Raw genomic sequence first — 12,722 nt, 5'->3', positions numbered from 1 at the left:
TCTTTTGCAATGCATTGAACCAAATGTACAACACTTAAAAAACAAACAAAAAAAGGCTTTTTAAAGGTAAAAAGGGTAAAGGGGGCTTTTCTTACTTGTCACATTTACATTACAGCACAGTGAAATTTGTTCTTTGCATATTCCAGTGCGGTTAGGAACCTGGGGTCAGAGCGCTGGGTCTGACATTAAACAGCATCCCTGGACCACAGAGTTTCAAGGGCCTTGTTCAAGGGCCTACGTGTGGCAACTTGGTAATACGGGGGCTTGACCTCCCTGATTAGTAACCCAAAAACCTCTTAGCTATTACTTGTTACATATACATTACAGCACTAACAAATTATTTCTTTGCATATCCCAGCAATGTTAGGAAGCTGGGGTCAGCCAAAATACAGCAACCCTGGAACTGAGAGGGGTACGGGCCTTGCTTAAGGGCCGAGGAGTGGCAGCTCTGTGATTCTGGGGCTTGAAACTCCAACCTTTTAATCAAAAACCCAGTGCCAGTAAGCTAGCATTTCCCAGGGTTCCCAGGGCCATGAAATTGTTCAGGGCATTTTACTACATTAGTCTCAACACAACAGTATAGTTTCTACTATAGGTTATAAATGTATATAAAAGAAAATAAAAACAAAAGTATATGTTTAATGTATATATATATATATATATATATATATATATATATATATATATATATATGTGTGTGTGTGTGTGTGTATGTATCTATGTATATGTATGTATGTATGTATGTATATGTATGTGTTTATGTGTTTGTGTGTGTGTGTGGGTGTGTGTGTGTACAGTATTTTTATTCACAAACCTTCTGCACGATGCTGGTCGGTGTGGTTACTGTTTTTACAATCACTGAGTTTACTGTCTCTTTGTATTGTGTTGTTCACTATTTGTTTACTAAATCTTGCACATGTGCAAAGACAAGTGTCCTAGTTTTGTGTAGTTTCCTGTTCCCTGTTCTTTTTTTGTTAAAAAGGTGAATGTTTTGTTTCACTGTGTACTGAACTGTATATGTATGGTGGGAATGACAATAAAAGCCTCCTTAACTTGACATATATGTAATATATGTATATGTAAGTTTAATAATTATTAAATATCGCAGTGTATAAAGTTAGTCCCGTGTGTACTGATGACACATGCTCTGTCACGCACCAATCAGTGCACGGCGACTGCGAAAAGGGGCGGGCCAAATGCTGAAGCACCGTTTCAGCACCAGAGCCGCGGACAGCGACACAGGCCTGCAGCGCACGGCCAGAAGCAGCATTACAGCCCTCTGCACGCGCAATATGCAAGAGAGAGACGTGCACGCTCCCCTGGCATAAACACATGCACTCTGTTTTATTTATAAAGAGAGAGGGAGAAAGAGAGGGAGATTTATATTTCTAGATATATAGATAGATAGAGACCGAATGCTTTTCCAGTTTACTCGCTCAGTAGGAACAGGCGCTGACGTCATCCATGCGCTATTATTATCCTTCTATCGAATTCTACTTTCTCATTCCATTTCCTCCTATACTGTAAAAATTCTCAGAATATAAAAAACAGCACGAGTAATTAGTAACCACTTCAGAATTCCATGATTTGTCTATCGTTTTAATTGTAATATAAATGATACAGAGATTAATAAACAAAAGACAAAAATATAGAATAATTTAATGAAGAAAAAAAACAATGCACTCTAAAAATACAGATAACAAACGCCAGGTGGAGCCCAAGTAACGTTAAGGTGAATATCACACAAATTATGCACAAATGCAAAACTGGATTTTTTTTTAAAGGTAGATATCCAATTAGCAAAAACATAACTACTAACTTACCAACTATCATTAAAAAAATGTTCATAAAAAGCCCAGAAATTAGAGTGAAGCGTTGTACAAAACATCCAACTCCCAAACTGGCCACCAATATATGCGTTAAAAGTGAGTGCTTTTGGATTATGGAGGCTCTTTAACATAGAGTCCTAGTAAATCACACACTACAATAAAAAATACATTGGTGTATGATACACAGGTGTCTGGGTTCACTTAAAATGATGCGTCCTTAAAGATGGAGGACTTCTTCTCGTGCATTTCCGGGTCAAGTGCTTAAGACCTTAGGAACTAGGAGTTGAATAGTATTGGGAAGCCCCTCATGAAAGAATCCTTTCTGGATCGCACGTGCGCAGACAGCTTCCGAAAGACCTGAGTGGTCGGTATGTATACAGAAAGCACGCACTTCACATCACCTGTTTTATTGAGTGAGTGCCAAGAGCCAGCAGAGGTCTCTCTCTCTCTCTCTCTCTCTCTCTTTCACACACGCACACACATGCACAGTCAATCACATATTGGACTTGACAAAAATATCTGTGCCTTCATTCCCTTTGATCAGCGGTATAATTAATGCTATTACTGTAACATGCTGATGTGTATGTCTGTATATTGATAGAGAGAGAGAGAGAGAGAGAGAGAGAGAGAGAGAGATTAAATTACTGATGCTGCAATTTTGATTTGATTTCCCTTACTAAACTCAATGTTCAAGACACCACCCTGATTCTGTAAGTACGAATCCTGAGTTATGTCCGACTTGGTTGGTAGGTCAGAAGTTACAAACGTTAGTTAAATACATCATCATTTCCATTCTTCCACTAACTCTTAGTCCTAACCCTGGTTCATTTCATGAATCCCTGTGACTGAATGCTTGCTGTTGGAGGCACACAACTGTATAGTATGTATTTGGTTACAATAGAAGGGAATTTTCCAACATGACAATTAAAACATGCAAAAAGCCAGCTCCATGAAGATATGCTTTTTGAGTTGGTCCCGCTATAGAGCTCTGACCTCAACCTTTCTGAACACCTTTGAGATGAATTGCTGACTGAACTCCAGGCCTCCTCACCTCACCTACACCAGTACCTGATTCAGCTAACACTCTTGCGGCTGAATGAGTACAAACTTCCACAAAATCTAGTGGAACATCTTCCCAGGAAAGTGGAGTTTATTACAGTTAATGGGGACTAAATGTGGAATGGGATGTTCAGAAAGCACAATCTTATGCTCAGGTGTCCACGAACTTTTGTATACATCATGCATATACATACAAATATAATAAAAATGTTTAATCATAATATAGATACATTGCTAGAGTAACTTAGTAATCACTGAGGCTAAATTACTTTGTTGGCAGTAGTACAACAAACATGTGCATTGCATGGAAAAAGACAATTCCCATAGAACACAGATGATGGTGCCCATACTGTGGTAAAAAAAAATAAATATGACAAAAAGTAAAAATAAATGCTTCTTGTGTGGTTGATGATCAGTGAGGCATTAGAACCATTAAATAAATACAGTGCAGCAGAATGTGGTATTAATGCATCTAACACAGAGGGAAAGAGTTGTACAATTAGAGTTATACAGGACCTCATTTATCATTCTTTGCTGCACCATGTCTATCAGTCTGGAGCTGAAAGTGCATGAAAAGGTGCTCATAGAGGGAAATTAGAGACAGTGGCCATAATGAACAGCGGTTAAGCCAGCATCCTCTCTTGCAAAACTGATTATAGCCTGGATTGCTACCAATGACCTGTCCAGCTGTCCTTTCTCCGTGTTTTTTAGTTGCTTTGATCCTTCTTCCCTCAACATTTATACTGTTGCATAAATGATGGTGCCTTCCATAGCTAACTGGTAGAAAATATGTAGCATCCTGTTGCATATGTTGCAGGACCTACACTGAAGAAATAGTCTTCTGTCCTGTGTTGTTGTCCAGATGCACTCAAGCTTGCTTTAGGACTCACAGTCAGTCCTTTGGATGCTGTTAGGTAATATATTATATACACTGAACAAAATTATAAACGCAACACCATTTTTCATGAGCTGAACTCAAAGATCTAAGACTTTTTCTATGTGCACAAAAGGCCTATTTCTCTCAAATATTGTTCACAAATCTGTCTAAATCTGTGTTAGTGAGCATTTCTCCTTTGCTGAGATAATCCATCCACCTCACGGGTGTGGCATATCAAGATGCTGATTGGACAGCATGATTATTGCACAGGTGTGCTTTAGGCTGGCCACAATGAAAGGCAATATATATATATATTGTAGGATTGTAGGAATTGTGCATATATATATATATATATATATATATATATATATATATATATATATATATATATGCACAATTCCTACAATCCCACAACCCTGACTCATAGAAAATTTGTGAACTGGCCTTAGGAAGGACAGTTGAAGGATATTCAATGTGAGCACAAGAGGCTGTTGTGTTTGAAATTCCCACTAAATCAGCGGTTTCAGAAAGAGTCCAAGCAGCCTATCTGACAACAATATTCACGTAATTCTGCATTCTGTTGATTTACGTGAACATTACCTGAAGCTCTTGACCTGTCTGCATGTGTTGCTGCCACGTGAATGAATTATTAGACAGCTGCAGGTATACAGATATATATATATATATATATATATATATATATATATATATATATATATATATATATATATATATATATATCTATATCTGACTGAAATGGACAGTAGGTGTAACAACACATGCTCAGGGATGTTTGTGTGTGTGTGTGTGTGTGTGTGTGTGTGTGTGTGTGTGTGTGTGTGTTCATAAAGTTGTTGGTAAGGACTGGTTTACTTAACATTTAGGAAGGTAATCTCTCCTACCAAAGCTATATATACTGTCAGTTAAACTTCAACACCGAAAGCCTTCTATAGATGATAAATGATCAATTTGCACTTTCTCAATAACAAGACAAGCTGCATTGCAGACTTTTTTCCCCCTAAACACCATAAAACTGAAAATATTGAGGCGGCTAATGATAAAAAAAACCTCCCGTGACAGTGTAACTCAAAGTGAATTTATGAATTTGAAAGAATACAGTGTATTCTTCATTAATATATAAAGAAATTAAATGAAAGGAAAACTGTTAGGGTATAACAGGAAATAAAATGATGTTATAGGAACATCAACAAGGGGATGATGTTAATACACAAATCCTTTAAACTGATTTAGTTTGTACGTGTTGGTCATAAACGTCTGGGTCTGTTTCCTTTCCTTTATTCCACCCCTCTTTTCTCTATCCCTCCATCACCCCATTTTTTTTAATGCCTCTTTTTTCTCTCCTCCCTCCCTTACTTTTTCTCCCTGTCTCCTCCAAATCACCCCAACACACACACACCTTCTCTTTCTCTGTAACTGTCACATCTTTCACTGCTCTCTTGCACTTTATATATTAACGGGTGTAACCTGAAATGTTTTCCATCATCATAGTGGTCAAAAGCACCATCATCGTCATGATGCAGAGGTAATGAACAGGTAATGATCCTAATAGTGCCTGTATTTTTAGTTAGGTTTCCACGATCAGCATGAGATGTGCATCATGCCCGTGCTGAGTGAAAAACACATATTACTATATCATAGAAATATGTAGACACGTGCACCTTGAGCTTTAATGCAGAATGCACACACACTGATGTATTTAATGCAGAATGCACGCACACACAGAGCTTTAATGCAGAATGCACGCACACACAGAGCTTTAATGCAGATTGCACGCACACACAGAGCTTTAATGCAGAATGCACGTACACACAGAGCTTTAATGCAGAATGCACGCACACACAGAGCTTTAAAGCAGAATGCATGCACACACAGAGCTTTAATGCAGAATGCGCGCGCACACAGAGCTTTAATGCAGAATGCACACACACTGATGTCTTTATTGCAGAATGCACGCACACACAGAGCTTTAATCCAGACTGCATATCACACACACGCGTGCGCGCACACACGTTAACGGCGTTGCTGGTTTCAGATCGTCGATTCGAGTCTGCTGCATTGAGAATAGGCTTTTACGCAACCGGAATCATGCACGAGCGCTGAACTGTGCACATTTTTGTCGCCGGCACGCGCCAATAACTTCCCCCCTGAATGGTGAGTTGCTGCATCGGTGTTGTGATTTTTTTTTTTTTTAGCTCAGCAGCATGGACGGTGTGTCTTGTAGTATTGAACCTAAATATTCAAGGTGTTAATTATTCATGAGGAAAAGCAGAGGCATGACAATGTTCGCAAATCACTCAGAAAAAATAAAGCACCGTGTACCGGAAGTCCTTATTGAAAGTGATGTTTATATTTATACATCTATTTGATGCTCCTGTGTTAGAGTGCCATTGATTAATGCAGCTGGTGCACAATAGGATGAATGCACTTAACTGTTTACATGGATCTCAACAACAACAACAACAACAATATGAATAATAATAATAATTATAATAATAATAATAATAATTGGTTGCAATTGAGATCCCACCCATCCTTTATCTAACATGGCTGTATTTTCGGCAATACAGCAAATGAGTTATTGCACATGAGCTGGTTAAGGCTGATGCTGCACCGCATTACATAGCTAACTCTATTTTTGGTTTTATAATACGATTATTATTTGATAATTAGTAAACTAACAGTTAAAATACAAATATATAAATGTATTATTAAACGTGGCATACGCAAGTGTCCCTGCATGTAGACTCGTTTTTAGTACTTAGTTAAAAAATTAAATCAACATGTGTATAAAAATATTGTTCACATTTCCTTATTCAACTTTTTGTGTTTTCTAGTCTTAATGTTATGATGTGTGCTAAAAAAAAGCTGCTAATACAGAATATGAATAAAGTAGTTTGTGCTTACGGTTACTTTCTTCTTTAATAATAATAATAATAATAATAACCAGCATCCTATTTATCTTTATAACTTTTAATGGAAAATGTCTCTGATTTTCACAATTTAACAAATATGCTAACAAGGTTGATGCTAACTGTCTCCAGTAGCAACAGTTTGGATAGCTGACTCAGTTGTCTTTTGTTTTACAATATTATTATTTATTTTTTATTTATTTATTTCATTATAATTATTTTTTTTTTTTACTAGAGATGTTATATGGAAGTATTTTTATTTTTAGATGTTCTGTGGAACAAATGCACTTAGCAAGCTAAGCTAGCAACGAGCACTATTTTGTTTAGCTAGGATGCACTATTACCACAGATTTAGCATGGATTTATGGTTTAAATTCAAAAAAGGTATAAATGGTGGACAGTGATGACTGATAATAATAATAGGAACATTTCCCTTACTATTATTATTATTATTATTATTATTATTATTATTATTATTATTATTATTATTATATGATTGGTGATATGTATGGCCTAGCTCTAATAGATCAGAAACTTGAGCTTAGTCATAAAAGCAGAAAAGTTAGTTTTATTTCCTTATACATTGTGAATGAAGCAATGCTTCTAAGAAACCTAAGATTTTGCGACAATCTGTGACACAAAACATCACCGTCCCCATCTGTCCAAACCCCTCACTGATAAAATTACAGTGGCTTCTACATTTGGTTATGAGCAGGTCCATGGCAGCCATTTTGAAAATCAGGGGGACGCAGCTGTCCCCAAGTAACTCACATCCCCCAGCTCCATACCCCACCACCTTGGGGAGACTAACCCCAGAACTCTCACAAGGATCGAATTCATCAAAATACAAACCTTAAGAATCAAACAATATTCACACAGATGAATTTATTTCAGTGAATATCCCACACCAAGTAACCCCCTAAAGCATAAATGCATATCAAATGAACCTATATTTCTATATTACTATAGAAAGTAGGTTTTCATTTATTTGTGTCCAGAGAAATGTGTAAAATAATCAGAGATAAAAATTGCATAGTTACATTTGAATAACCTTTATACTTAGAACTGAATTACAGAAGAAGGATGCATTAAATAATTTTGATTGTATTCATTACAGTGATTATGTTTATAATAACTATGTTTTATTTCAAATGTATACAACGTGCATATATTTACAATTTCAAGGCACCGGAAATGTGCGTGCAGTCACCCTTAGGAAATGGCACAGATAGAAATAGGTTTAGTGTACCATTAAATAACTGGTTTTATCGGCTTCAGGTATTGGAGGATATTATCTGGAATTGCTTATAGAGTCTAACTATTATAATGGCTCTCAAGGTTTAAATGATTTAAATGTCTGTCAGGAAACATAGAGTCTGCAGTGTTTGTATCCTGAATTATGTAATTTATAAAGTATTGTAAGGAAGCAGGAATTGCAGCATAGAGCATCATTTAGTTGATAAAAAGTTGCAATTTCCCTGTTTAGAGACTTCTAACTGAGTCTATAATAAATGATAGATCCGGAAAAAACAAGACTAAAGCATTGTCATGTTTCTATAGCATTACTTAATGCTGTTTGAAGGCATGCAACCAAGAGGATTTAATTTGGTGTTTGTGATTTTTTTTGGCTGATTTTGTTTTTGCTGATTATAAAAATGGTTAATATTTTTGCACTATAACATCATTGATATAGTTTCTGATCAGTGGGAGTGAATTTGCTCGACCTTTGTTTGTTTGTGAAGGTGCAGATTGGGTTTAGCGGTCACGTCGTGACTTGACCTGAGGGACAAGATTAAACCCCGGCATTACTGTAGGAGCGCCGTGCAACATGGGAACAACGCTGTCAATGTCGCCAAGCTACCGTAAGGCAGCGCTGTGTGACGAGGCAGCACAGAACAGCAGGAACAACAAGCGCTCATCGGTCATCGGTGTGTTACCATGGAAACGCATCGTAGCCGTTTCAGCGAGACGGAAAGGGTCAAAGAAGCTCCCTGCAGGAGGAGGGAGTCAGGAGGAGAGCGCTGTTAAGGTTAGTTTCAGCCTTGACGGCAATTTAAACCTCAAGAAGTCTCAGTCCTACGCTAACCTGTCAGTGTTCACGCAAGTGGGAGGGTTAAATGTTGCGAATTCCAAAACCACCAGTGACATTGCTGTGAGCGGCGCCCTCGAGGACCAGGACCAAGATGGGTCAGAAGGATCCAAATCTTCGAGGCGGATCTTGGTGCAAGCGTCGACCAGCGAGCTACTACGTAGTCTGGGCGAGTTCCTGTGCCGTCGGTGTTACAGACTCAAGCGTCTATCACCAGGTGACCCCGCACTGTGGCTGCGTGGCGTAGACCGTGCGCTTCTTCTGCAGGGCTGGCAGGAGCAGGCCTTCATCTCGCCACCAAGCGTGGTCTTTCTCTACATGCTGTGCCGTGCAGTGGTCTCGGCTGAAGTGGGGAGCGAACGCGAGCTGCGCCTAGAACTGCTCACCTGCCTATACTTGAGCTACTCATACATGGGCAGCGAGATCTCGTACCCTCTCAAGCCCTTTCTGTTGCAGCAGGACAAAGAGGCATTCTGGGATAGGTGCCTGGAGATCATCCACTGCACCAGCGCCAACATGCTAAAACTTAATGCCGACCCACGCTTCTTTACACAGGTCTTCGCTGACCTGAAAAATGAGAGTCAGAGAGGGGAAGGGGAGAGAGTAACTCTTGATCGATAAAGACCATTCACTGTTGTGTGGGTGAGTGTGAGAGGCTGAAGACACTCCAACTTCTTAGAAGCTGCCAGCATTGACTAATACCAGACACATACTTAGAGTAGTTTCTCAAAAAAAATAATCTTTCCTCAAAGGATCTTTTACAGAATCACTTAGTGAATAATTATGATGGTTATTGTCAATGAACCTGTGTTTTTAACTGTGTTTTTATTTATGTCACATTTAAAGCACTTACATTTTTTTTTATATTTTATTTATAGTATGGGCTTTTAAAAGGATCCGCCAAGAATACACTGCTACAGTATTTTATTGCATAATTTATAGTTTTATATTTTTATACCATTCAAGTGAACATTGTTCAGTTCATTGGGTGATGTCATTAAAGTGTCATTATTTTGCATAGTGTGTCTGTGTGTATGTGTGTGTGTGTGTGTGTGTGTGTGTGTGTGTGTGTGTGTGTGTGTACAAAACTGTCAAAAATGTAGTGTATGACTTACGATATACAAAATGAATCATAAACTAACCCCAAACCTGAATTTAAATTAGAATCTAAATATAAATCTGATTACCGTCATTTCCGGACTATTAACGCACCCAAATATAAGCCGCACCCACTGAATTTGACAAAGATTTTTATTTTGAACATAAATGTGCCGCACCTGTCTATAAGCCGCAGGTGCCTACACTGAAACTAATGAACTTTACACAGGCTTTAACTAAAGACAGTGCCTGTTACACGGCTTGTATCTAAACAGTATCCTACCAAGAAAGTCATTGTTCACTGTCTTCCTCCTTCCCTTCACAACTATTTCTCTCGAGAGTTTATCTTTTGGCATCGTCGTGCGTTTAAAAATCACCATCGGTGAAGCTTTTCTCCCGATGCCGTGCAGCTCAGAACACAGGTGAAGTGTGTTTTCATGCCCGGTTGTTTTCAGCATGACGAATGATTCATATTTCCTGTAGACAGTCTGAGTGAGCGGCAGGTCAAACGTCAGAGGAACATCATCCATATTTATGATGTGGTGCGGCCTGATTCAGTGGGAGCGCAACTGATTTAATATAAAGAGTTTCATTGGTTCACCTGAACCCGTTCAGCAATTTCATTGGTCTAATGTTATGGGGTTCAGTTTTTTGGCTTGAAGCTTGTGAAACTGGGAAAAACCCAGGAAAAATCCATAAATTAGCCGCATCGCTGTTTAAGCTGCGGGGTTCAAAGCGTGAGAAAAAAGTAGCGGCTAATAGTCTGGAAAATACGGTACTATCACAATCTGAGTCAAATAATGTAAACATCTTTAGCGTTGGACATTGTAGGTCAGTCACAAACACGCTACAATAGCCAACACTCGTTTTGTTCCCTGTATGGTTAAACACGACATCGGTCAGCATGTTTGTTTAGCCTAGTCATACAATTAATTATTTGTTGTGAACTTTATATTTTTTCCATCACAAATGCTTTTGGCAGTGGTGGTTAAGGCTCTGGGTTACTGATCAGAAGGTTGGGGGGTTCAAGCTTTCGTATTGAGCTGCCACTCTTGGGCCCTTGAGCAAGGCTCTTAACCCTGTGTGCTCCAGGGGCACTGTATCGTAGCTGACCCTTCGCTCTGACCTCAGCTTCCTAACATCGCTGGGATATGCGAAAAACAGATTTCACTATGTTCTAAAGTACATGTGAAAAGCACATTTATTTTAACGCACTATTTCACTGTTCTGCTGACAGATATTTCAGCTATTTCTGGAATTTTGGATCAGGACAGAATTCTAAGGGCACCTCAGGATTAAGTGTTTTTGCAGAGTAGATGAAGAAAATGATGAAGCGGTGACTAGGACAATGAATAAACATGGTGAGCCAACACATTGAACAAACCTTGTGAATCAACATGGGGAACAGACGGTGAGTAAACAACAAACAAGCACAATGAATGAAGTCGGTGAATGAAGAAAAACTGGTAATGAACGCTAAATAAATGCAGCACGTGAAGGAAATGCTAATTCGATATAAAACTGGTTGTTATGAACCCTGGGGTTCCTAGAAGGATGAAAACGACCAATGGTAGTGTGAGGACAATGATTTGACCTTTGAATTAAGTTAAATTCAACCTACATGCTACCCAAGGTTGGTGGATTACACTAGGGATTTCACAGCATTGTTAGCATTTGTGTATCTGTGCATGTGCACAGCCAACCAGGTGGCAATAGCACAATGAATAAAATGTTTGGTGAATGGAAGAACATGTTTGTTGGTGCTGTATTTCAAAAACGGCTATTCTGGGATTTCTACACACAACAATCTTTAAAGAAAGGTGCAGAGAAACAGCTGGTGAGGGCCAGTTCCAAGCTTACAAAAGATCTTTGTATCTCAGAAACCACTCTTTATAGCTGTGGTGAGCAGAAAAGCACTTTGAAAACGCAAAACAGGCCTGGCTTCCCATCAACAAAAAAACAGATATAATATATAGTATAGTGTACTACAGTGTGTGCAGGATTACTTTTTTCATTATTATTATTATTACACTTTGTCTAATAAATCTTATTTCTCCATTGACACGCAGATGGCATGGTCAGAATTTGGCATCACCGGCGTCACCATGGATCCGACCTGTTTTGTGTCAGGAGTTCAGGCAGATGGTGTTGGTGTAATGGTGTAGGGAATACTTTTATTGTTCCACCTAATACCAATCAAGCACCTTTAAAACACTACAGCCTTATGTGTTATGGCTGCTGAGCATGTGCATCCCTTTATAGGCACCATTTACCCAACTTCTAATGGCTACTTCCAGCATGATACTGCACCATGCCATAGAACCATCACAGACTGGTTAGATGAACATGATGATGATGAATTCGGTTTGCTTCTTGTGTAGAATTAAACATGTGCAGCATGACAGGTTTGCTGTAACAACTGTAATAGAGTCGTGTTATAATTAGACACCCAAGCTTTAAGGTGTATTGAATAATTACCTCAGTAAGTGTTATTCCCCTGGTATCCATTTGGTGGCGCTAGATACTCAGGTTTTGTACTGTTCATATAGAAATGTACTTTTTTTTTTTATTATTAATTTCTTAGACTACACGTGTTTACTCTATAATTCTACTGTCATGTCTGTGATAAATGGTGCGTTTAATTCCCACAATGCACTGCATCAGATGAAAGAAAGTCAGAAAGAAGGAAAGAAAGATGCGCCAGTACAATGTGGAATATACAATATTAGGTTTTAATCTTTAAAGTTCCATTAAATGTTTGTAAAACTGAATTTTCTAATCGGTCAGTGCCATTTCTGACATCAACAGCTGGCTGAATGCTGAAACTGTTTTCCAAAAAG

The 12,722-nt window shown here is 38.5% G+C and overlaps 1 protein-coding gene across 2 annotated transcripts; it reads left to right on the top strand.

The window, feature by feature from the left end:
* The first annotated feature begins 2,092 nt into the window (after positions 1-2,092).
* On the top strand, positions 2,093-9,802 carry cdk5r1a (cyclin-dependent kinase 5, regulatory subunit 1a (p35)). Of its 2 annotated transcripts, none has more exons than XM_046866328.1 (2): positions 2,093-2,197; positions 8,438-9,802. In XM_046866328.1, the coding sequence occupies exon 2, from the start codon at positions 8,524-8,526 to the stop codon at positions 9,403-9,405; it is 882 nt and encodes a 293-aa protein (XP_046722284.1). In that variant the 5' UTR covers positions 2,093-2,197; positions 8,438-8,523; the 3' UTR covers positions 9,406-9,802. The 2 variants fall into 2 exon arrangements, with proteins under 2 accessions (XP_046722284.1, XP_046722283.1); XM_046866327.1 differs by lacking the exon at positions 2,093-2,197 and adding an exon at positions 5,614-5,937.
* The last annotated feature ends 2,920 nt before the right edge of the window (positions 9,803-12,722 follow it).

The sequence above is a fragment of the Silurus meridionalis genome, chromosome 14, assembly GCF_014805685.1.
Source record: "Silurus meridionalis isolate SWU-2019-XX chromosome 14, ASM1480568v1, whole genome shotgun sequence".
Taxonomy (NCBI): domain Eukaryota; kingdom Metazoa; phylum Chordata; class Actinopteri; order Siluriformes; family Siluridae; genus Silurus; species Silurus meridionalis.
The sequence above is the reverse complement of the archived record's forward strand: the minus strand, read 5'-3'. Positions and strand labels throughout refer to the sequence as shown.